At 28.7% G+C, this 18,497-nt stretch overlaps 1 protein-coding gene across 2 annotated transcripts in view; it reads right to left on the minus strand.

The window, feature by feature from the left end:
• IntS8 (integrator complex subunit 8) overlaps positions 1-18,497 on the minus strand; it is a 112,011-nt gene continuing 93,514 nt past the window's right edge. For both annotated transcript variants that reach the window (XM_035362037.2, XM_035362038.2), the window contains 10 exons: positions 15,867-16,080; positions 15,534-15,643; positions 12,918-12,999; positions 7,694-7,796; positions 7,546-7,579; positions 3,230-3,289; positions 2,985-3,046; positions 2,650-2,768; positions 1,147-1,301; positions 1-386 (listed from right to left, as the gene is read on the minus strand). In XM_035362037.2, coding sequence (XP_035217928.2) covers positions 87-386; positions 1,147-1,301; positions 2,650-2,768; positions 2,985-3,046; positions 3,230-3,289; positions 7,546-7,579; positions 7,694-7,796; positions 12,918-12,999; positions 15,534-15,643; positions 15,867-16,080 — 1,239 coding nt within the window. In that variant the 3' untranslated portion in view covers positions 1-86. The remainder of the gene's footprint in view (positions 387-1,146; positions 1,302-2,649; positions 2,769-2,984; positions 3,047-3,229; positions 3,290-7,545; positions 7,580-7,693; positions 7,797-12,917; positions 13,000-15,533; positions 15,644-15,866; positions 16,081-18,497) is intronic.

The raw sequence follows: 18,497 nt of genomic DNA on the forward strand, positions 1-18,497 counted from the left end.
TCTGGAAAAGCATAAAATATATTTAATTCCATGATATAAAATGGCATATTACAATGATATTTACAGAAATGATTCTTCATTCTCTTCTATAAATACTGTTTGGCCATTGCTCTCAAAAACCAACCCTTCCTTAGACTTGCTGCTTCTCTTTGTATTTCCTCGTTATTATTTGAATTAAGCTCTAACTGGCCAATCAAACGAATAACATACTGACGGCAGTCTGTTTCTCCTCTCTTTGTATGATGATGAACAAGAAATTCAAGAAGTGTTATATCCCATATACAAGGATAGTATGTATCACAGCTGTCATTGCAGACTCTCTCCCCTAATGCTTTAAATGCCATAGAATAATTAGGCTCTTCAAGGAACTGGTGAAGTATAGAAGCCTAGTTAAAATAAACATGTTGATTTTTATAAATACAAATGAAAAATTTTATGTGCTAATTTATTAATACAATAAACTATGCAATATAATGAAAAAAATTAAGACAAATTTCTTCTCATTTCAGTCTACTAAAAATTTTCAAAAAAAAAAAAAAAAAAAAAAAAAAAAAAAAAAAAAATGCATAAAACTTCTGTGGGGGAGTTCAGATTTAATTTATTAACATGACAGATTATGTTAAAAGGAAATCCCCTCCTGTGATGATTTAGAAATAAATATGCACTTTGATGTTAAAAGTGATAAGAGTATTTTAAGAAACTGATGTGCATTGATAATGATTAGACAGTTTCAAAGTTATTCTAACCTTTTGCATTAGTACGACTTATAATGAATTTCATAATTTTATAGTAGGCAGCTGCTTTTCTTAACTTATTGTGTGCAAAAATTCCCTTACTGCTGTTATTTTGGAAAAGTTAATTTCAATATTACTCTTAATAATTTTTTACTGCTACTAGAACCAAAACATGTGTAAAAAATAAGATTTTGGGAAAAATTATTAAATATTCATAAGCACATTTATTTATATATTTTAACTATGCATCTGACTGGTGGTCAAATTCTTTTAAAATGCTGAGTACAGGTTGATAATTATAAGCAGATGTAAATATATGACATATAATGAACTCTTATTATTTCAATATCTTTAATTTGCTATTTGTTTTAAAATTATATAAAATAATTAATTAATGCATTAAATGTATTACCTGTGTATGATTTTGCAGTTTTGTGCAACAATGGATCATGTGCTTGTACTGTAAGTCATCAAATATTGCTTTTGGCAATGGTAAACTGAAAAAATCACTACTGACCATAGCTGCAGATATATAATACTTTAAAGCACATGAGTAATGGCCTTGAACTGAAAAGAGAAATAAAAACACATGGTAAATGTGGGTGAGAAGGAGGGAAAGAAATTTATTAGGTGTCTAGAAAAAAACTGTGCAATGACATGCCTGATAAACTGTATCCCCAATACATACACATATAAGCTGTAGTATTCAAGTGGAAATACTGTAGCATTCCAAATAATCTAAGTTGCATAATATGAAGTCTGCAAACATAAGCTCAGTTACACTTTCACATTTTCTTAAAAAAGGGTTTCACTAAAACTGTAATTTATATGTTGCAAATAGTTCAAAAATCTCACTTTCAATATCTTATCTTCAACGGCAAAACTAACTGCTTCATTTCCTAATGTTAGTTCTACTGATTGAATAAAAATCAAACTTTTGTGGCATATTTGAGCAATTAATTAAAAGAACTGAAAACAGAAGTACAACAATCATTTAAGAGCACTGAAAATATAAATATGACAAAATCATTCAAATTAACTGAACATACAAATACAAGGAGGTCAAAGAAATGGCACAACTAAATATTTCTCAAACAACTGGCTGTAAACCTATAGTTTACGAAATAAGTCAGAAAAGACTTATGACAATGGCAATTCTGGCAAAACGAGAATATTTAGTAAAAAAATTTATACCTTAATTTTTACATATATCCCTTTTAAGAAGATCAAATTAACAAATCATTTCTAAGGATCATTAAAACAAAAAAAGGGATGACTCTGTGATATGCAAACCTGGCTCAGAAAAAGAATATCAAAATATATGCCTTGAACTACCACCTCCCAAAAAAGGAGGGGTTAATAATATGAAACGAAGGTTAGATATTAAAAATATCGGGTTGTATATATTTTTCATTTTTAACATTTATTTTTATACATAGGTTGTCTCATTTTCAATAACTTTAGCCAATTTTCTTCAATTTGTATACTGGATATTTACTTTCATTAATCAGATTTGCATATTTTACTCTTTCCTGTTCACAATACACAGAAAATTATTGCAGAAACCAAATTAATTCTTTAAACACATATTTTGTTTTCTGCTGAATCCTTCAAACTTACAAAATCAGTTATTTCATGTTTTTAACCTTTACACAACATATATTCTACTTAGAAAAGTTTGAACAAGAAACTCTATTCTATTTTGATCAGTTATAATATTTTTAGAAAAAATTCAGAGAAATATTCAAACATTTCTTAACAATTCATATAATTTTATAGAAACTATATATGAAATATTATGCTATCTATTCAAATCAGAAAATACTACTACTACTACTAATAATAATAATGGTCTCCAAAAGATGTGTACAGCACAATGGTTATAACTTAAGTGGCAAAGATAATAAATACTTACCATACATAACATCCCCTTTGGTGCGAAGCCAAGCAGTATGGGTAGGATGTATATTTAAAGCATGATGTAATGTACTTTGAAATATTTCTCCCACAGCTGTCATGTTGAAAACATTAGAACTAAAAAAAAAAAAAAAAGAAGTATAAGTCTCAGTAGATAAAAATATATCATTCATTCAAGAGAAGACAGCTGGATAAGTATAATGTACAATATGATTTAATTATAATACAAGTTAACTTTCATTCAACATCAACAAACTGTAAACATTCATAAGGATGCGTTTTATAATGTTAGAAGCAATCATACAAAAACAAATGAAATTCAAAACATTTTACTTTGTTATTATAGTGGGCCAAAGTCCCTGATGTTCTAAAAATATTTCTCCTACAGAATCATCCTGAAAAAAAAAAAATATATATTCAGTTAGATGGTCCAAAAAATCTATAATTCATCTTCACGTGTTTAACAAATTTGGATAGAAAGTGGCAAAACTTGACCTCCTAATTAATACAGAAATTAACTCTAAAATACAGAGCAAATGACACTTAAAAAAAAAAAAAATCATAAGAATAAAACTTACTTTTAAGATGTTATAAAATTTAGCCAGACATGAGATAATTATCCCCAACACTAATGTATCCTAAAAAGGAAATATATTTTAATTAAGTAACATGATACTGTTTTACGGACTTAAAACAAGGAAAATACAATTCATTACATATTCATACATATGCAAGTTTTATGTATACAGTACAAAGTCCTTAATCCGGACGTCCATTATCCGGAATGACCTATAATCTGGACCTCAAAGCCACAAACTTTTTTTGATATGCTTTATGCATGCGCGTAATGCATTTACACATGCACATTTAACGTATAACGGATAGTATAAGCTAGGTTAAAATTATCTTTACTGATTCTAAGGCATTTCAGTTAATGTTGCAGATTGTGCTGTTCCTTAATCTTCTAATTAGATCTGGCTTGTTATTTTTTGCAGACTGATAGAGCAATCTTATAAAAATTAAGCTTGCAAACTGCTTTTACTGCTTGCAAACTTTAGTACCTCAAGTCTGTGTTTATTTCAGTTTAATTCTGTTGACTATGATAAGCCATTCATTAATTTATATTGCCTGCAAAGCTTTGAGGAAAATGAATAAAAAATTGTCATATACAGTACAAAGTCTTTAATCCGGATGTCCATAATCCGGACCTCAAAGCTACAAACTTTCTGCGCATGCATAAACACATAATGCATTTACGTATGTGCGTTTAATGTATAACGGACGGTATAAGCTAAACTAAAATTATCTAATTATTTATTTCAGTTAATGCTGCAGATTGCGTTGTTCCTTGATCTTCCAACTGGATCCGGCTTATTATTTTTTGCAGACTGTTAGAGCAATCTTATAAAAATTAAGCTTGAACTTTCGATTATGTCAAAAAGAGTTTCCAATTCTGGAGCTGACAAAGGATTTACAAAGCGAAAGCATGTTTCGATGTACCACTTCCGATAGTGAAGAAAGTGAAGAGAGGTTACTGAAAACGAAAAAATTTCAGTTCCCAAGTTAGTCGGCATACTTAACACAGCAATTACAGGACTTGAACAGTGGAACTGAACAAGAAATTATGTCTGTTTATAGAATTAAAGAGAAAGTATTAGCACAAAAAACGAAGCAACTTAAACAACTTACATTGAAAGAAGTGTTTAATAAAGTAAACAAATAAATATTAAGCTTTCTTTTGTAAATTTTGATACCCTTTAGATCATAATTGCTCTTTATTTCATAAATTACGGTTTCATATTTTTAATTGTAGAATTTCTGCATGCCATCTTACCAGATTTAAATTGATGATCTATAATCCGGAAAAAACCCTAATCTAGAATCGCCAACGTTCTGACGAGTCCAGATTACAGACTTTGTACTGTATATGTGTTAAGTACATATGTTCTCATACAAACTTTTGAAATACATTACAGAATAATACAGATTTTATCATTACAAAAAATGAATTTATGTACATGTTATATAGGATAATTTATAAAATGTAAAAGACCATTATAACTCTTCAATCATATACTGTTAAAATCCATTCAAGTTTTATATCAACTTAAATAAAAGTATGCCCCTAAATCTGTACATGTAAAGGCTTATGGTATATACAATTCATACTACATACATTTATATAAAGTACTTATATAATTTTAAATTATTACCAATAATTTAAGTAATGAATAATAAAAACAACCAGGTAAATATGCAAATTTATACTTACTAGAGACAATGAATATTGAGACAAAATTTATATGAAAAACAAAAGTAACATGAAAAAAAAAAAAAAAAAAAAAAAAAAACCTAAAACATTCATAACAAGATTAAACAAAGAAAACCACTCATTTAATAAATAAGGTTTATTAATTCATTTAATAAATTTGTGAGAAAAATTAAAATTTTCTCATATAAAGTCATTATGTTATACATAATATAATTCATATACAGTACTACAATAATTCACAAGAGAATTAGAACTATTCTCAAAATGCAATATCTTCCCCAATGACTAACATCATAAAAGGCCATAACAGTTAGTAAGCTTAACTCCATACTTAAGAACACTCGTGATCATCTGAGAAAGGATGCAATTTGAACATTGACAGATTTTTTTTTTTTTTTTTTTAAATTCCCCAACACTTACATAATCTATACAGACAAATTTGCGCAGAACCGTTTTGAAGAACAAGAAAATTAATGCCAAAGAATTTTCCAAGAAAAGACATAAAAGAGCAATAGGTTAATGCCATACAGCATAAAAATATGAATGTGATTGTGATCAAAGAGGGAAAAAAGATGTATTTGTATTGGTAACAATATATGTGCCAGATTTGGCTAAATGCGAAATAACAGTAAACTTGAAGAAGCTATTTTGAACATTACATTATAATAAATACATGGGAGGCGCTGACCAAAGAGACTCAATCATGACCCTTTATCCACTAATCTGAAAATCTGTGAAGTGGTACAAAAATTTGCTTGTTGGATTGACGGACATTGCACTCACAGATGCCAAAATTCTTTAAACAAAAAATATGGAATAAAAGCACCTTTCCTGGAATTTAAAATGAAAAACATGAAAAATTTTTTGAAATCTATGAAGATTACAGGGCCAAAAGGAAGTTCAGTGTGAGATCACCCTCACCTTTAAGACTTTTGGGAAGACACATCCTTACTTTATATCTAAATAAATGTGGGGAAAAGTGCCACAGATGATATATTGTTTGCTCACAAACAATAAAAAATAATAGAAAACAGCAGCAGCTATTCCATTCTTGTAACATATGCAACATAGGACTTTGCATACGGCACTGTTTCCTTTTTTAAATATTGCTCTTTTTTCATTGTTTTCATGCTTGTTTTTTTATGAAAGAGAGTTTTAATAGTCTTTATTTTTAAACGTGTTGTGTTAAATAAAATCTGTGATTGTGTGGCTGTTTTTCCATACATACAGTCAAAAGTCTTTAATCCGGACGTCCATAATCTGGACTTCAAAGCTACAAACTTTCTGTCCATGCATAAACGCATAATGCATTTATGCATGCGCGTTTAATGTATAACGGCCGGTATAAGCTAAGCTAAAATTATCTAATTATCTATTTTAGGTAATGTTGCAGACTGCGTTGTTCCTTAATCTTCTAATTGGATCCGGCTTATTATTTTTTGCAAACTGTTAGAGCAATTTTATAAAAGTAAGCTTGAACTTTCAATTATTCTGGAGCCACCAAAGGATCTACAAAGCGAAAGCATGTTTCGATGTCCATCAAACAAAAAGTGGAATTGCTGAAAAAAATGGATAAAGGCATATCCTTTGTTTCTCTAACCATTCCGAAATCTGTTTATCAATTTCACGCTGCTCTGCGGAGAGGGGGTGGGACATCGCGGCGCGCAATGAACGGAAGTTCATCTGTCAGCACTATCCTTATCTTCAGGGCAGATGTTTTTATTTTATTTCGCTTATAATTCCTTACTAAATGTAGTATTTCATCTCGATGTACTCCGTTTTTGATATAATTTAAACGAAATTCCTTGCCATTACAAATATCACGAATACACATCAAATAGTTTTCTGGTTGCAATTTTCTAATTTTGACTATGCGTAATGTATGCTTTACACATGCACACATTGAAAGAAATGTTTAATAAAGTAAACAAATAAATATGAGGCTTTTTTTTTTTTTTTTTTTTTTTTGTAAATTTTGATACCCTTTAGATCATACTAGCTCTTTATTTCATAAATTACGGTTTCATATTTTTAATTTTATAATTTCTGCAATCTTACCAGATTTAAATTGATGATCTATAATCCGGAATCGCTGAAGTCCCGACGAGTCCGGATTAAAAACTTTTGACTGTATTTATTTGAGGTAAGTCAAAAATTATATTACTCTAAAATTGATTATTTTATAAAAATTCTCAGGAAAATATAAAAATTTTAAATTAATTCTGTTAATTACATGAGTGCTCTTCCCATAATGTAAAACAATTGGAACTGGATACCAAATTTATGGAATTTTTTCCCCGACGTTAGGCTTAGCAGCATGAATTCCCTGCCCCCACAAGACAATGCATCCAGTTAATGCACTGTTCTGAGGGAGCAGTTTGGTAACTGAGGTGCCCATCACGAACAGGTTAAATATAGTGACACCTTCCTGAAATGATTATCAATGGAACCAAATGATTGGAGATGATTGTTTTAGAATGCTGATATTCAATACTGATGTTAATGAAGTCCTAAAAAGTACTTTTGACTTTCATTGATGGTTTCTTTAAAGTGATCACTGTAAAAAATTTCTCAGCAATTAAAGACTGCACATATGCTGTAAACAATAGGTTACATACTAACCTTCAGTTTTTTAATGAACTGCTGCAGTTGAACCCTAAAAGAAAAAAATAAATATTGAAATGAAATATAATTACGGATGGTAATTGCAAAACAGTATGGCTTATAAATAGAATAAAGATGTTAAGTTTTTAAATACGAAATTACACACCTTGTCATAACTGCTTGAGTAACTTCCCTGGGATTTTCTTTTGCTATGCCAGAAGCTGAACGCTTATGTTGATTTGAAACTGGATTGTTAAATATTGGCAAAACTATAAAATAAGTGAGCTACAATTAGGCTGATAAACTGAATATTCTTTGTTATAATATTAATGTTTAATGATATAGCCATAATCTACGTGTTTATACTAAATATCATATACAATATATAACTATATTATTTAATTAATTACTTTATTTTTTAATGTTCATTTCTGTTCCTTATTACACAAATATATTTCACACAGCAAATTATTTTTAGCAGAAACAGTTTACAAAACTGTTCAGAAAAAGTCTTCAATACATAAATAAAAGTGGGAAAAAATCATACGGAATTAATTATAAAAAAGTGAGAAAGGAAAAAAATATAAGAATTGAAATAAGCTTTATAATTTTCGAGCAATTCCTTTGTATTTCATGTTCAATTCCTTTGTATTTTTTTATTGCAGAAATGTTTGACACAGCAAATTAAATTTTTAATCATTCACTTTTTGTTGCTTATTACATAAATCTGTTTTGCAAAGCTTTTATATTACTGCACAGAAAGACTCTTTAATTAAATACAACTGCAATGTAAAAAAAAAAATGAAACAGTTTACAAATGTGTTCTGAAGTCATCAATACATAAATAAAGTGCGAAAAAATCATACAGAATTAAATATAAAAAAAATTTAGAAACGAAAAAATTAAAAGAATTGCAAAAAAATTTATAACTTTCAGACATGTTTAATTTTTTTTGTATTTTTTCCTTTACAGACAGGGATTCTAATAAAAAGAAGAAGGATGTTACATTATTTATAGATATTCACAAAGTATTATAGGTTAGGTTATGATGTCTGAATATGGCAAAGCACATATTCTATTTGTCTACCTGTCTCAAAATATTGTAAGAAAAAGAGGAAAAGGAAGAGGTTTTTTTTATACAGGGATTATTCATAACTGCATGAAACATTTAAAAAATATAAAATATACAAATTACACAACCAATGCCAAATTTTGTTACACTGAAATAAGGTAAATTCATTATATTTTTACATATTTTATATATTTCATAAAGGCTCAATGCATCCACCTTTCCTTTACTGATGTGGCAAACATCTCCACTTTAAGCAGATATATCACACAAATCATACTGAGAATTACATTGACAAAAGTATTTCAACCCCAATTAGCCACAAAGACTGAAACCATCTGAGAAAACACCTCATTTAAAATTTGCTATAAAGAAAGATGCACAGGATGAGAGAATGATATAACAATATGGTTTTTAGCCAGTGGGCTCGGTAGTACAATGGTAAAGTGCCTGTCTCCAGATAGCAAAATGGTTAATAGGCTAAAGACTAACTTTCATGTCAATCAAATCTAGACCAATCGTGGTAAATCCCCAAGCTATCTCAAATACTTCTTAAAGAAAAGTAAAATGTGCATCTGGCATGAGTGGAGTTCTCACAAATGCCACTCACTACATAAAGACTTGTCTTCTAGCCAGTGAAACAAAGTAACTCCCCCCCCTCCCATCCTTAATCTTGAGCACTTAGACAAATTCCCATACTGCCTTACAGAAATAACAAGCATATGAGGAAAATCGTACAAAATGAGAACAACTTAATTAACATGTAAATACTTGCAGTCATCATTATGTAAAGTCTTGGCCATGCCAACATAATGTCCTTCAAAAACAATCTTTTAAATATTGCACAAATCCTCGTTTATTTTTCAAAATTTTGTCATTTTTTTATTATTTTAATTATAAATAAAAGTAAAGTTTGATCATGAATGAGATTAAAAAATAAAATGATTTATTGGCCTAAATAAATCTTTAGCTTTGCTTTAGCAATTTAAGTAAATAATGCTTTATTTAAAAGCATTACTTCTGCATTGTCAACCTCACAGCCAGTATAAGCTTTTAGCCTCAGGGCCTACTTGCAGTTTTTAGTCTAACAGCATATTCAATTTTAGCCAAAGGCCTGACTTCAGGTTCTAGCTTCACTCAGATACCAATACTCATCACCTTTAAAGTCTCTTTTCCTCCCACTTAAGAAGCAGATGACATTAACTAAATGTTCCGAGCATGACACTTACTATGAGGCATAATGACCAGTCTGCTCAGACCTGTCTCCTTCTTCCTAATAGAGAGAGAGACAATGGTCTTCATTAAAACTGCTTAAATTAGCAGTAGTGGAAGCATGAATTTGATTCACATCAATATGGTGTCATGATCATATGGATCAATATGGTAGTATGATATATCATTGTAAAATATAAAATTTTTAAACAATTAGAGAAGAATCAAAGGAAAAAAAAAAGAGGTAATTACATATTAGTGCAACTACTTTAATAAAAGTTATCAAATTTTCAGAATGTGGCAAAGTAATAATCATGTGCACAACAATTATTTAGGCAACCATGACAGCAAATTTTCAGTTTTAATAAAGAAAAAGTCCATTTTTGTATGCACTTTTTTAATAAACTCTGATAAAATTTCTGCATAAATACAATACTTTAACACAAATTCACTAAAAAGAGAATTGCTTTTAAATCTGTTCTTAAAGTAATCCCCACCAAATATCCTTCAGAATAAAAGAAGCAAAAATGCACATAAGTAGGTTTATTGATTGATTTTTTTTAATAAATACCTAATTAATTGTAAAATATGGATGAACATAATAAAAGCAATTTAACTGCAATTATAAGTCATCATTCATTTCATACTAAAATCACCAAATGTTACATTAATATGCAAGTATCAGAATTTTTACAAGTTTGTAATATTTTTACTTAATTAAAAAATTTTTGATAAATAGTATATCACTATGTAAAGAATGGATATGTGAAACATATATCAGTAGCAATTTCAATAAGTTTGTTTAAATAGTTTTCTTGATTAATGATCTTTTTGAAAAAATAAAATAATTTAATTATAATAATTGAAGTTCTACATCATGAAAATTTGACACACTAAAAATAATTTGATTGCTATAATGATTTGACAGATCAACAACCTCTGTTGTTAGAAATGCCAGATGATGGCTTATTAAATTCCTTATCTTGAATAGCTCATTATTTAATAATCTTTTCAGATTGGTTAAAGAACAACTGTAACATAATTATATTAAAATTCTGAAAAACTGGTAAGTAATAGGAAGAAATATAAACCAGCCTAATACTTACAATTTTAGATGTAAGATTAAGTTAATTAGGTTTGAAAATTTTTTATAACATTTAAAAACTTAAGCTGAGATATTTCACAAGCATTCTTACTGGATGAAAGTTATACTACGTTAATATCAGAAAAATTACAAGTTTTAAATTTTCAGTGTGTTCATTACTTTCCAAATTATTTTAAATTTAAATATAGAAATACTAAATTTTTACAGGGCGATAACTATCTGTTGTATCATCAAACATGATAAACAATATTCTCAGATAAATCACACAGCTAGGTATGAATTTCATAATTAACATTTTGTTATGCAGGTTCAAAAACTTCATTTAATAAATTTACATTTAAAACGCAAATCTTCGAATCTAAAGTTAAACTAACAAAGTTATTCAAATTCACTATACTGAATACCACTCTTTTAATAAAGATTCACTCACTTCCATACAAAATTTACAAACTGCAATGCAATTAGCAAAGTTTTCTCTACTAATGCATCATAATAAAACATTCTATTTCACATTTATTTTTTTAATTTTAAATTCTAGTAAAATGCAGTTAGATCTTCATCAGAGGTGTAAAGAATAATACCTAAATTTTGAATTGAATATTCGGAACTACTCTTATATGCGCCCTCAGGTCGCCAAATTTCTCATCAAACACTCCACGCTGCCATATTACTTTTTGTCTACATTTCGAACTTTAATTCGAAAAATAACCTAAAACGTCTCCAAAAACTACATGTTGAACACACAATTTAAGCTAAAAATCCGAAACAAAAACAAAAAATTTAGATAGCAGAAACGTAAAGTTTCTAACCAAAAATATTTGACAAGAATCTATGTATACAGTGATATGTTTTAACTTGAAAAAACATCTACAAATTGCACAATTTAGGCAACGAACGAATCTACAAACTATGGACACCTCGCTTAAATTAATTAACATAACAAAAATAAATTTCAAAGAATACCATGTACACAGCGTTCTGTTTTAACTTTAAAAAACATCTACGAATTACACAATCTACGCACTATGCGCTAATCAACAAAATAAATTAAAATAAATTTCAAACAATTAAAAAAACAACGATGACAGAAATTCATACTAAAAAAACAATGAACATAACATTCTACAAAATAATAAGAAGAATAAAATAAAATACAATGCACTTACCATGAATGAATGCTTTTTTGAACAGCAGAATACCACAATTTCATACCGCCTTTAACATGCCGCCACGTAATCACTATCCTATTTATATGACAGCCAGAAACACTATCCAGAGAATTCATAATATGGTTCACAAATAAATGTTCAAAACCTTCTTTTAATTAATCCTTGTAGGATTTCCATCCATCCAAAAAAAAAAAAAAAAAAAAAAAAGTTATACCAGGCTCAATTCACTCTTTAATACACTGCATCAGCGTTTACCTACTTCTATCATGCACAGCCACTAAAAATAATCTCCCAGACCCTCTTTCCACACCTCAATACCCATTGCCCCTTAACAGGATAGCCATGATGATATTTCCTTTTGCCTAACTTCGAGTCCTCAACTTCCACCACTTTATCTTCCCCTCCTATCTTCTCAGACACAGAGCATTATACAGAGCAGACTCGTTAACAACTCCAACATCGTATCTTTTAATATTAAATTTCCTTTGCACACAATCTAAAATACACGACTGAAATCTTCCCACCACATCTCTTATTGCAACATACGCCATTTCAAAACACGCACAACATGAACCAACGAGCAATTAAACTACTCCAGGAAAAGATTTTTCAGCATTAACAGGATTGCCATACAACACGCAATCGCGCCAAAAACCAGTTCAGAATACATATCGCCACATTTAGTGATATTAGGGTGCATATATGAGTAGAGCTGAAAATTAAAAAAAACAAGCATAAATTCATTGAAATATTGCATTTCTCCCTCTTTTTTTACATTATTTATTATAATTACTACTTTGAATTTTTTACACACATAAAATAAATAAATATTTACTTATATCCCAAAGCTCTTTAGAAGCATTCCTTCCACTTTTACTAAGGACATCTTTACAGACTGCAGCAACAATTTTTGCAAACTGAAATTTATTTATTCTCGTGTTAGTTTAGATTATTGACAGTATGCTAAACATACATACATTAAAAAAGTGCAGTATATTTAAATAAAAGATTAAATTACTTAAATTCATATTTATACAGTTGAAGCTGAATGACATATTATTGTATTAATACTTCAGAAATTTTAACTATTATGAATGCATCAATATGGGAAGGGGGATGGTTTCACTGAATATGGTATAGAAGATGGTTTTCTATCTGTGAAGAGGGACACTTTCATGAAGAATTTTCTTCACATTGCATACTGAAAAAAAAAAAAAAAAAAAAGCTTTTAAAATTTTCAAGCAGCCTGCTTTTTTAATGGATACAAACCTGGTCCAAACTAACAGTATTCAGCAGTCTCATCCACTTAGCTATTGGTGAACTATACCAATGAGGGTCAGGGGATCTTACAGCTAAAATAAACTGTTTTGTAGAGACCATTAGGTTATTTGAAGCAGAATACATGAAAAATGTTTAATGCCCTCACCAAGATTCAAACACTGACCTTCCGATTACTAGCCAGATGTGCTATCCAGTTACACCATGAAGAGCGAAAATTTGTAATACACTTCCTTTGAAGTGCAACTTCTTTTTGAAGGGGGGCCTAATCGTTAAACTCTGGTGATAATGAATTATCATACATCATCCTTTAGTTTGGGTGTCACTTGTAGATATCATTAGGTTATTCGAAGCAGACAAATAATGACAAAAAATGGGCAATGTCCTTGCTGAATTCAAACACTGGACCTTTTGACTGCAATTACACCATAAAGACAAACAGAAAAGAGGGAGAAGATAACCTTATTTATAATATTATTAAATTGCTTTTATGAAACCCTTAATGGACACCAATGGAGCATTTTATGTTTGATAAGTATAAATCTATGTGCAATGTATGCAACCTACAGTAATGAAAGAGAAAGTTTATCTGTGAGTATTACATAATGCATAGATTAACATACTTAGGTAATGAAACCTGGGACATAGATAGACTGAATGAGGTTAGCATACATCTGAAAGCAATTTTTTCAATATTATACTTAGATTGAGTTTTTACTAAATACTGAAACAATTTTTTGCATGGTTTTTATACATATCTTCATTTAATGATCAAATTAATCAGAGAATTTCACTATTCACACTAAAAGTAGTAAAAGTAGAAAAAAAAATTCTTAATTTCATTCCAAAGCTCTATCGACCTTTTTTAACTGAACACATCAATTATTTTAAGATTTTAAACAATAAACTATGCATCTTTTACAATATTTTGACATTTTTCTAGATTATAAAACTCATTCATTGCTTTCTCTTATAAAAAAAAAAGAATGATCAAATATTATTATTTTGGCCATGTTCTAAAACTTTATTTCCTGATATATTGCTAATGAGTTATCTGAATCTAGATTTCATTTGGATTATGTACATTCTCCAGTCCTATTAAATGAATTGTACAGAAATGCTGAATTATCTATAACTTCTATTGATACATACCTTCTAGATGAAGTTGAGATGATTTTTTCCCCAGGCTGATTTTATTACTTTCATAAACACTTTAATTAAATAGAAATGAAAACTAAATGAATAATCTCATTTATTTTCTCCCTGCTTTTGATAATTTTTTCTGAAGAAATTGTTAATTCTGACTGATGCATCACAGATGAAGCAAGTTTAATTCAAAGTAATTCCAACAGAACAACAACAATTAATTTTAATGATTCGTAACTTATGAATGCATACCATGTTTCATAAAACACTTTTTTTTCCTTACTTTTCTGCCATACTTTTCACAGATCTAGGATCAATATTTAAAGGGGGAAAAGTCAATACTTATCTCTATTGCATAACTTTATATATGTATTGTTCCACATATCATCATAACTTAAATTTGGAAATAAAACAAACTATGTCTATCAAAAGCAAAATTAAAATGCATGGCAATCATATTCTCCATGCATAAAATCAGAAGAAAAATATTTCTCCAAAATCCTGTCAAAAATTTACAAATGACAATAAGAACAATATTTGTGTAATAAGTAAAATTAAAAGCATTTCTTTCAAACTAAGTATTCACTTTGATAAACCAATAAAATATTTTTATATATATGTGTATTAATAAATATTTAATATATATGTGCTTTTAATGTTTATAAATGACATATTTTAAATTATTTATAACTTTATGAATTATTTTTTATCTTAAAAATTCCTTTTGGTATATAATGAACATACTTCTAAGAATATTAATTAAGAATTAATTTTGAATAAATTTGAATACAAAGAATTAGTAAACACACCAGAATGAAATAATACATAATATTTTTATGGCATAAAAATCCAGATTTTTTTTTACTCAGCCAATTAAATAGAGTTAAAAAAAAAACTTCCATGAAAAAATCATGAAGATGAATTTATTACACATCTTATAATTTTTAAGGATATTAAAAAAATTCAGTTAATATAGAGATTATAAATAAATTAAAAAAAAAAAAAAAAAAAAAAAAAAAAAACAGACCTGAATATATGCATCAATTTTAGGATCAACTTCAATTAACTTATCCCACTCTCTAAAATTTAGTAGAACTGCAGAACAAAGTTCCATTAAATTCGGATCTGGAGGTACTTCTATTGAAAACGGAAATACCATTAATTCAAATTAAATTCAATAAAAAAACTAACACTACATTTTGTTCCTATGTTGCATACGAAAGAACAAATATTAGTTTTATAAACTTATACTGCAAATAAAAAAAGTAATTACTGTTTATAAAATTACGCATTTAAAGAAATTAAATAAAATTAGTACTTAGTAAATTGTTATAAACTGGAACTTGATTCTTGGACTTACCTCTTTCTTTTTTATATGAAACTAACAAAGATAATATTCGTTGAACTATTTCAGTTCTGTAAGATGAGGACTGGCAAATGTGCACTGGAGTGTCAAGAACCTCAAGCAAATCCAAACGTAAAAGTTCCCAATTCAAAAAACGACTTAATCTAGGGGATGCATTACGGACTTCACTGTGGATCATTTGATACAGTAGACGCGCTTCGCCATATTTCTGTGATAAATAAAAGGTTAAATTATATATGATATTCATATACACAAATTCAAAATTGCACATACTAAATCAACACAAAAAATATTGACAATAAATGCTCAATGTGTAGCATCAGTATAAAGCATAAATTATTAGTTAATAAATAACATACACAAAAGTGCCCGCTAAAAGGATACAGTGTATAAAAGGAAGTAGAAAACCAGATGTTCAGTTACATTTATGGATAAAGACTCAAATGCTGAGAGATAAAGACTTATAAAAAGTCAATATGCCATGGATGCACAAATACATGCCAAATTAAAGCAAAATTGCGAATTGTTAATTAGATCAAAAAAGGTTTTTTGAGCTGTACTTTACTATTTGGATAATTGTGGCAATTCTAGAGCTAATACATGTAGCAGAGGTCCTATCTTTGTGGATGGAGATCTTTATTAGGCTCAGACCAATCAGATCTTGGGTCAATACTTTGTAGTAACTTTGGATATTTTTGGAAAACTGCAGAGTTAGTAAAAAAGCTTCGAAGGGTAGACAGGAACAGATTCAGAGAGTGAATGTTCCCTCGTAAAGAAAATGAATGTACTGTCATTTAATACACATGTATATAGTAGATAATCATGAAAACAACACAGCAGCAGATGTCGCTTAATGCAATCATGGCTTACATTATCATTCAGATATTGTTATAAAACTGTCAAAATACCACTCATTTGTATATAAAAACATCAAAAATACATTGCTTACTGTGATCAATAATTCGATTAATATGATCAAACTACTATAGAACAAATTTTTTAAGCTGAAGTAAAGTCACCAAACAAATGATAAATTTGCCAAATAAGGACAAAATAGATTATAAAAATTCCCAAGTGACAGAGAAATGTTGCCAAACAGTTTGGTTTTAATTTCAGTCAACCATTTAAAATTCGGCCAAAAAGCAATCTTAGTTTGATGTAGATTCTGATTAATGCTTTCTTTTTTTCCTTGGAAAAAAAAAAAAAAAAAAAAAAAAAAAAAAACTGAAAATAGTCAAAAACTAATGTTGCTTTTTTGCTTCATTTTACATTGGTATATTCTCTTCCAATGAAAGGAGCTTTCTACATATAAATAATTTTCAGAAATGTTATGAAGAGTCCACAAAGGAACTTTTACATTAAAGATATTATGAGCAGTTTGTAAATAAATTTGATGCATTTTCTTAATTAAAATACTATGAAAATACTGACTATGCATATCTCTTTGATTAACTAACAAAAAAGTTCATGAAACATGCTTGCAGGACAGTTCAATTTGAAATGCAAAACATTACTACCTAATCACAATCCAAGCGACATTCATATATCTGCTTTTAACTTCAATGGAAGAATATGTCTTTGGTGTCTGTCGTACATTGGTTGCTGCATTATTTTGAATAGCTTTAATTGAAAATATTGGCCTCATAAAATCATAATAAAAGAAAATTTGAAAGTTAAAGGTTGAGGAAACTTGCAAAAAAGATACAGTTGGATCATAAGAGGGTTATATTTCAGTTTCAAAGAAACATAAGTTTCAATGCTCAGACAGATTTTGCTCAAAATGTGGTATTACATCAAATGTTTGAAAGATGTGTTAAATCTGTTTACATTGCAACCCAAATTATACCATTTTTGACGATGCTCTTTCATACACTTCTTTTACAGAGAGTATGTTAATATCCCTTAACAGTTATTACAAGTTTCACACATGACGACTTTCCCTTGAATTTTCTTAACAGAGAAGTATCTTCCCACAACAGTATACATCTTTCTAAAGGATGGTAATGCTCTATATCATTTATTCTTCCCTTAAAATGTTCTCTACAAAAGCATACCTTTCTTTAGATAGACAGCTGTAGTGTTTTATGTTTGTTGATTAAATATTAACTTACCTACTGAACAAAAATGGCTCATTAAATTTATTATTGAGAACAAAATACATTGAAAGGCCTCAAAATCTACCTGGTTCAAATATAATTGTCTGTAGAGTGCTGGATTGGGGGGGGGTTCAAATTTACAATAATATTGAAATTTAATTTCTCAATTGAACACTGCAAGTAAAGAAGTTTAAACACAGTTCATAAAAATCTGTAATATCACAAACAAAAAAGGTATATGGTAATAGAAAAGTAAAATTTTAATTTAAAATTAGACAGCCACTGCACTTGAATCTGAGAAATGAATTACAAATAAGAAAAGGATTTGTACAAATAAGAAATTTGGATAAATTACAAATAAAAAAAGTGTTTCAAATTAAATATGCCTCTTAGAATCAAGTTAATGAAAATATTCATCACAAAAATGTTACTGAGGGGATGACACAAGAATATGCAAATAATACACTACAGCCTCTATAAAGATTAATTTTATGTTTGAAATCTTGATTTGCAATCATTGTCAAGGGCT

This window comes from Stegodyphus dumicola, chromosome 6, assembly GCF_044657685.1.
Source record: "Stegodyphus dumicola isolate Sdum_Otavi_A_Nest chromosome 6, ASM4465768v1".
Classification (NCBI taxonomy): Eukaryota; Metazoa; Arthropoda; class Arachnida; order Araneae; family Eresidae; genus Stegodyphus; species Stegodyphus dumicola.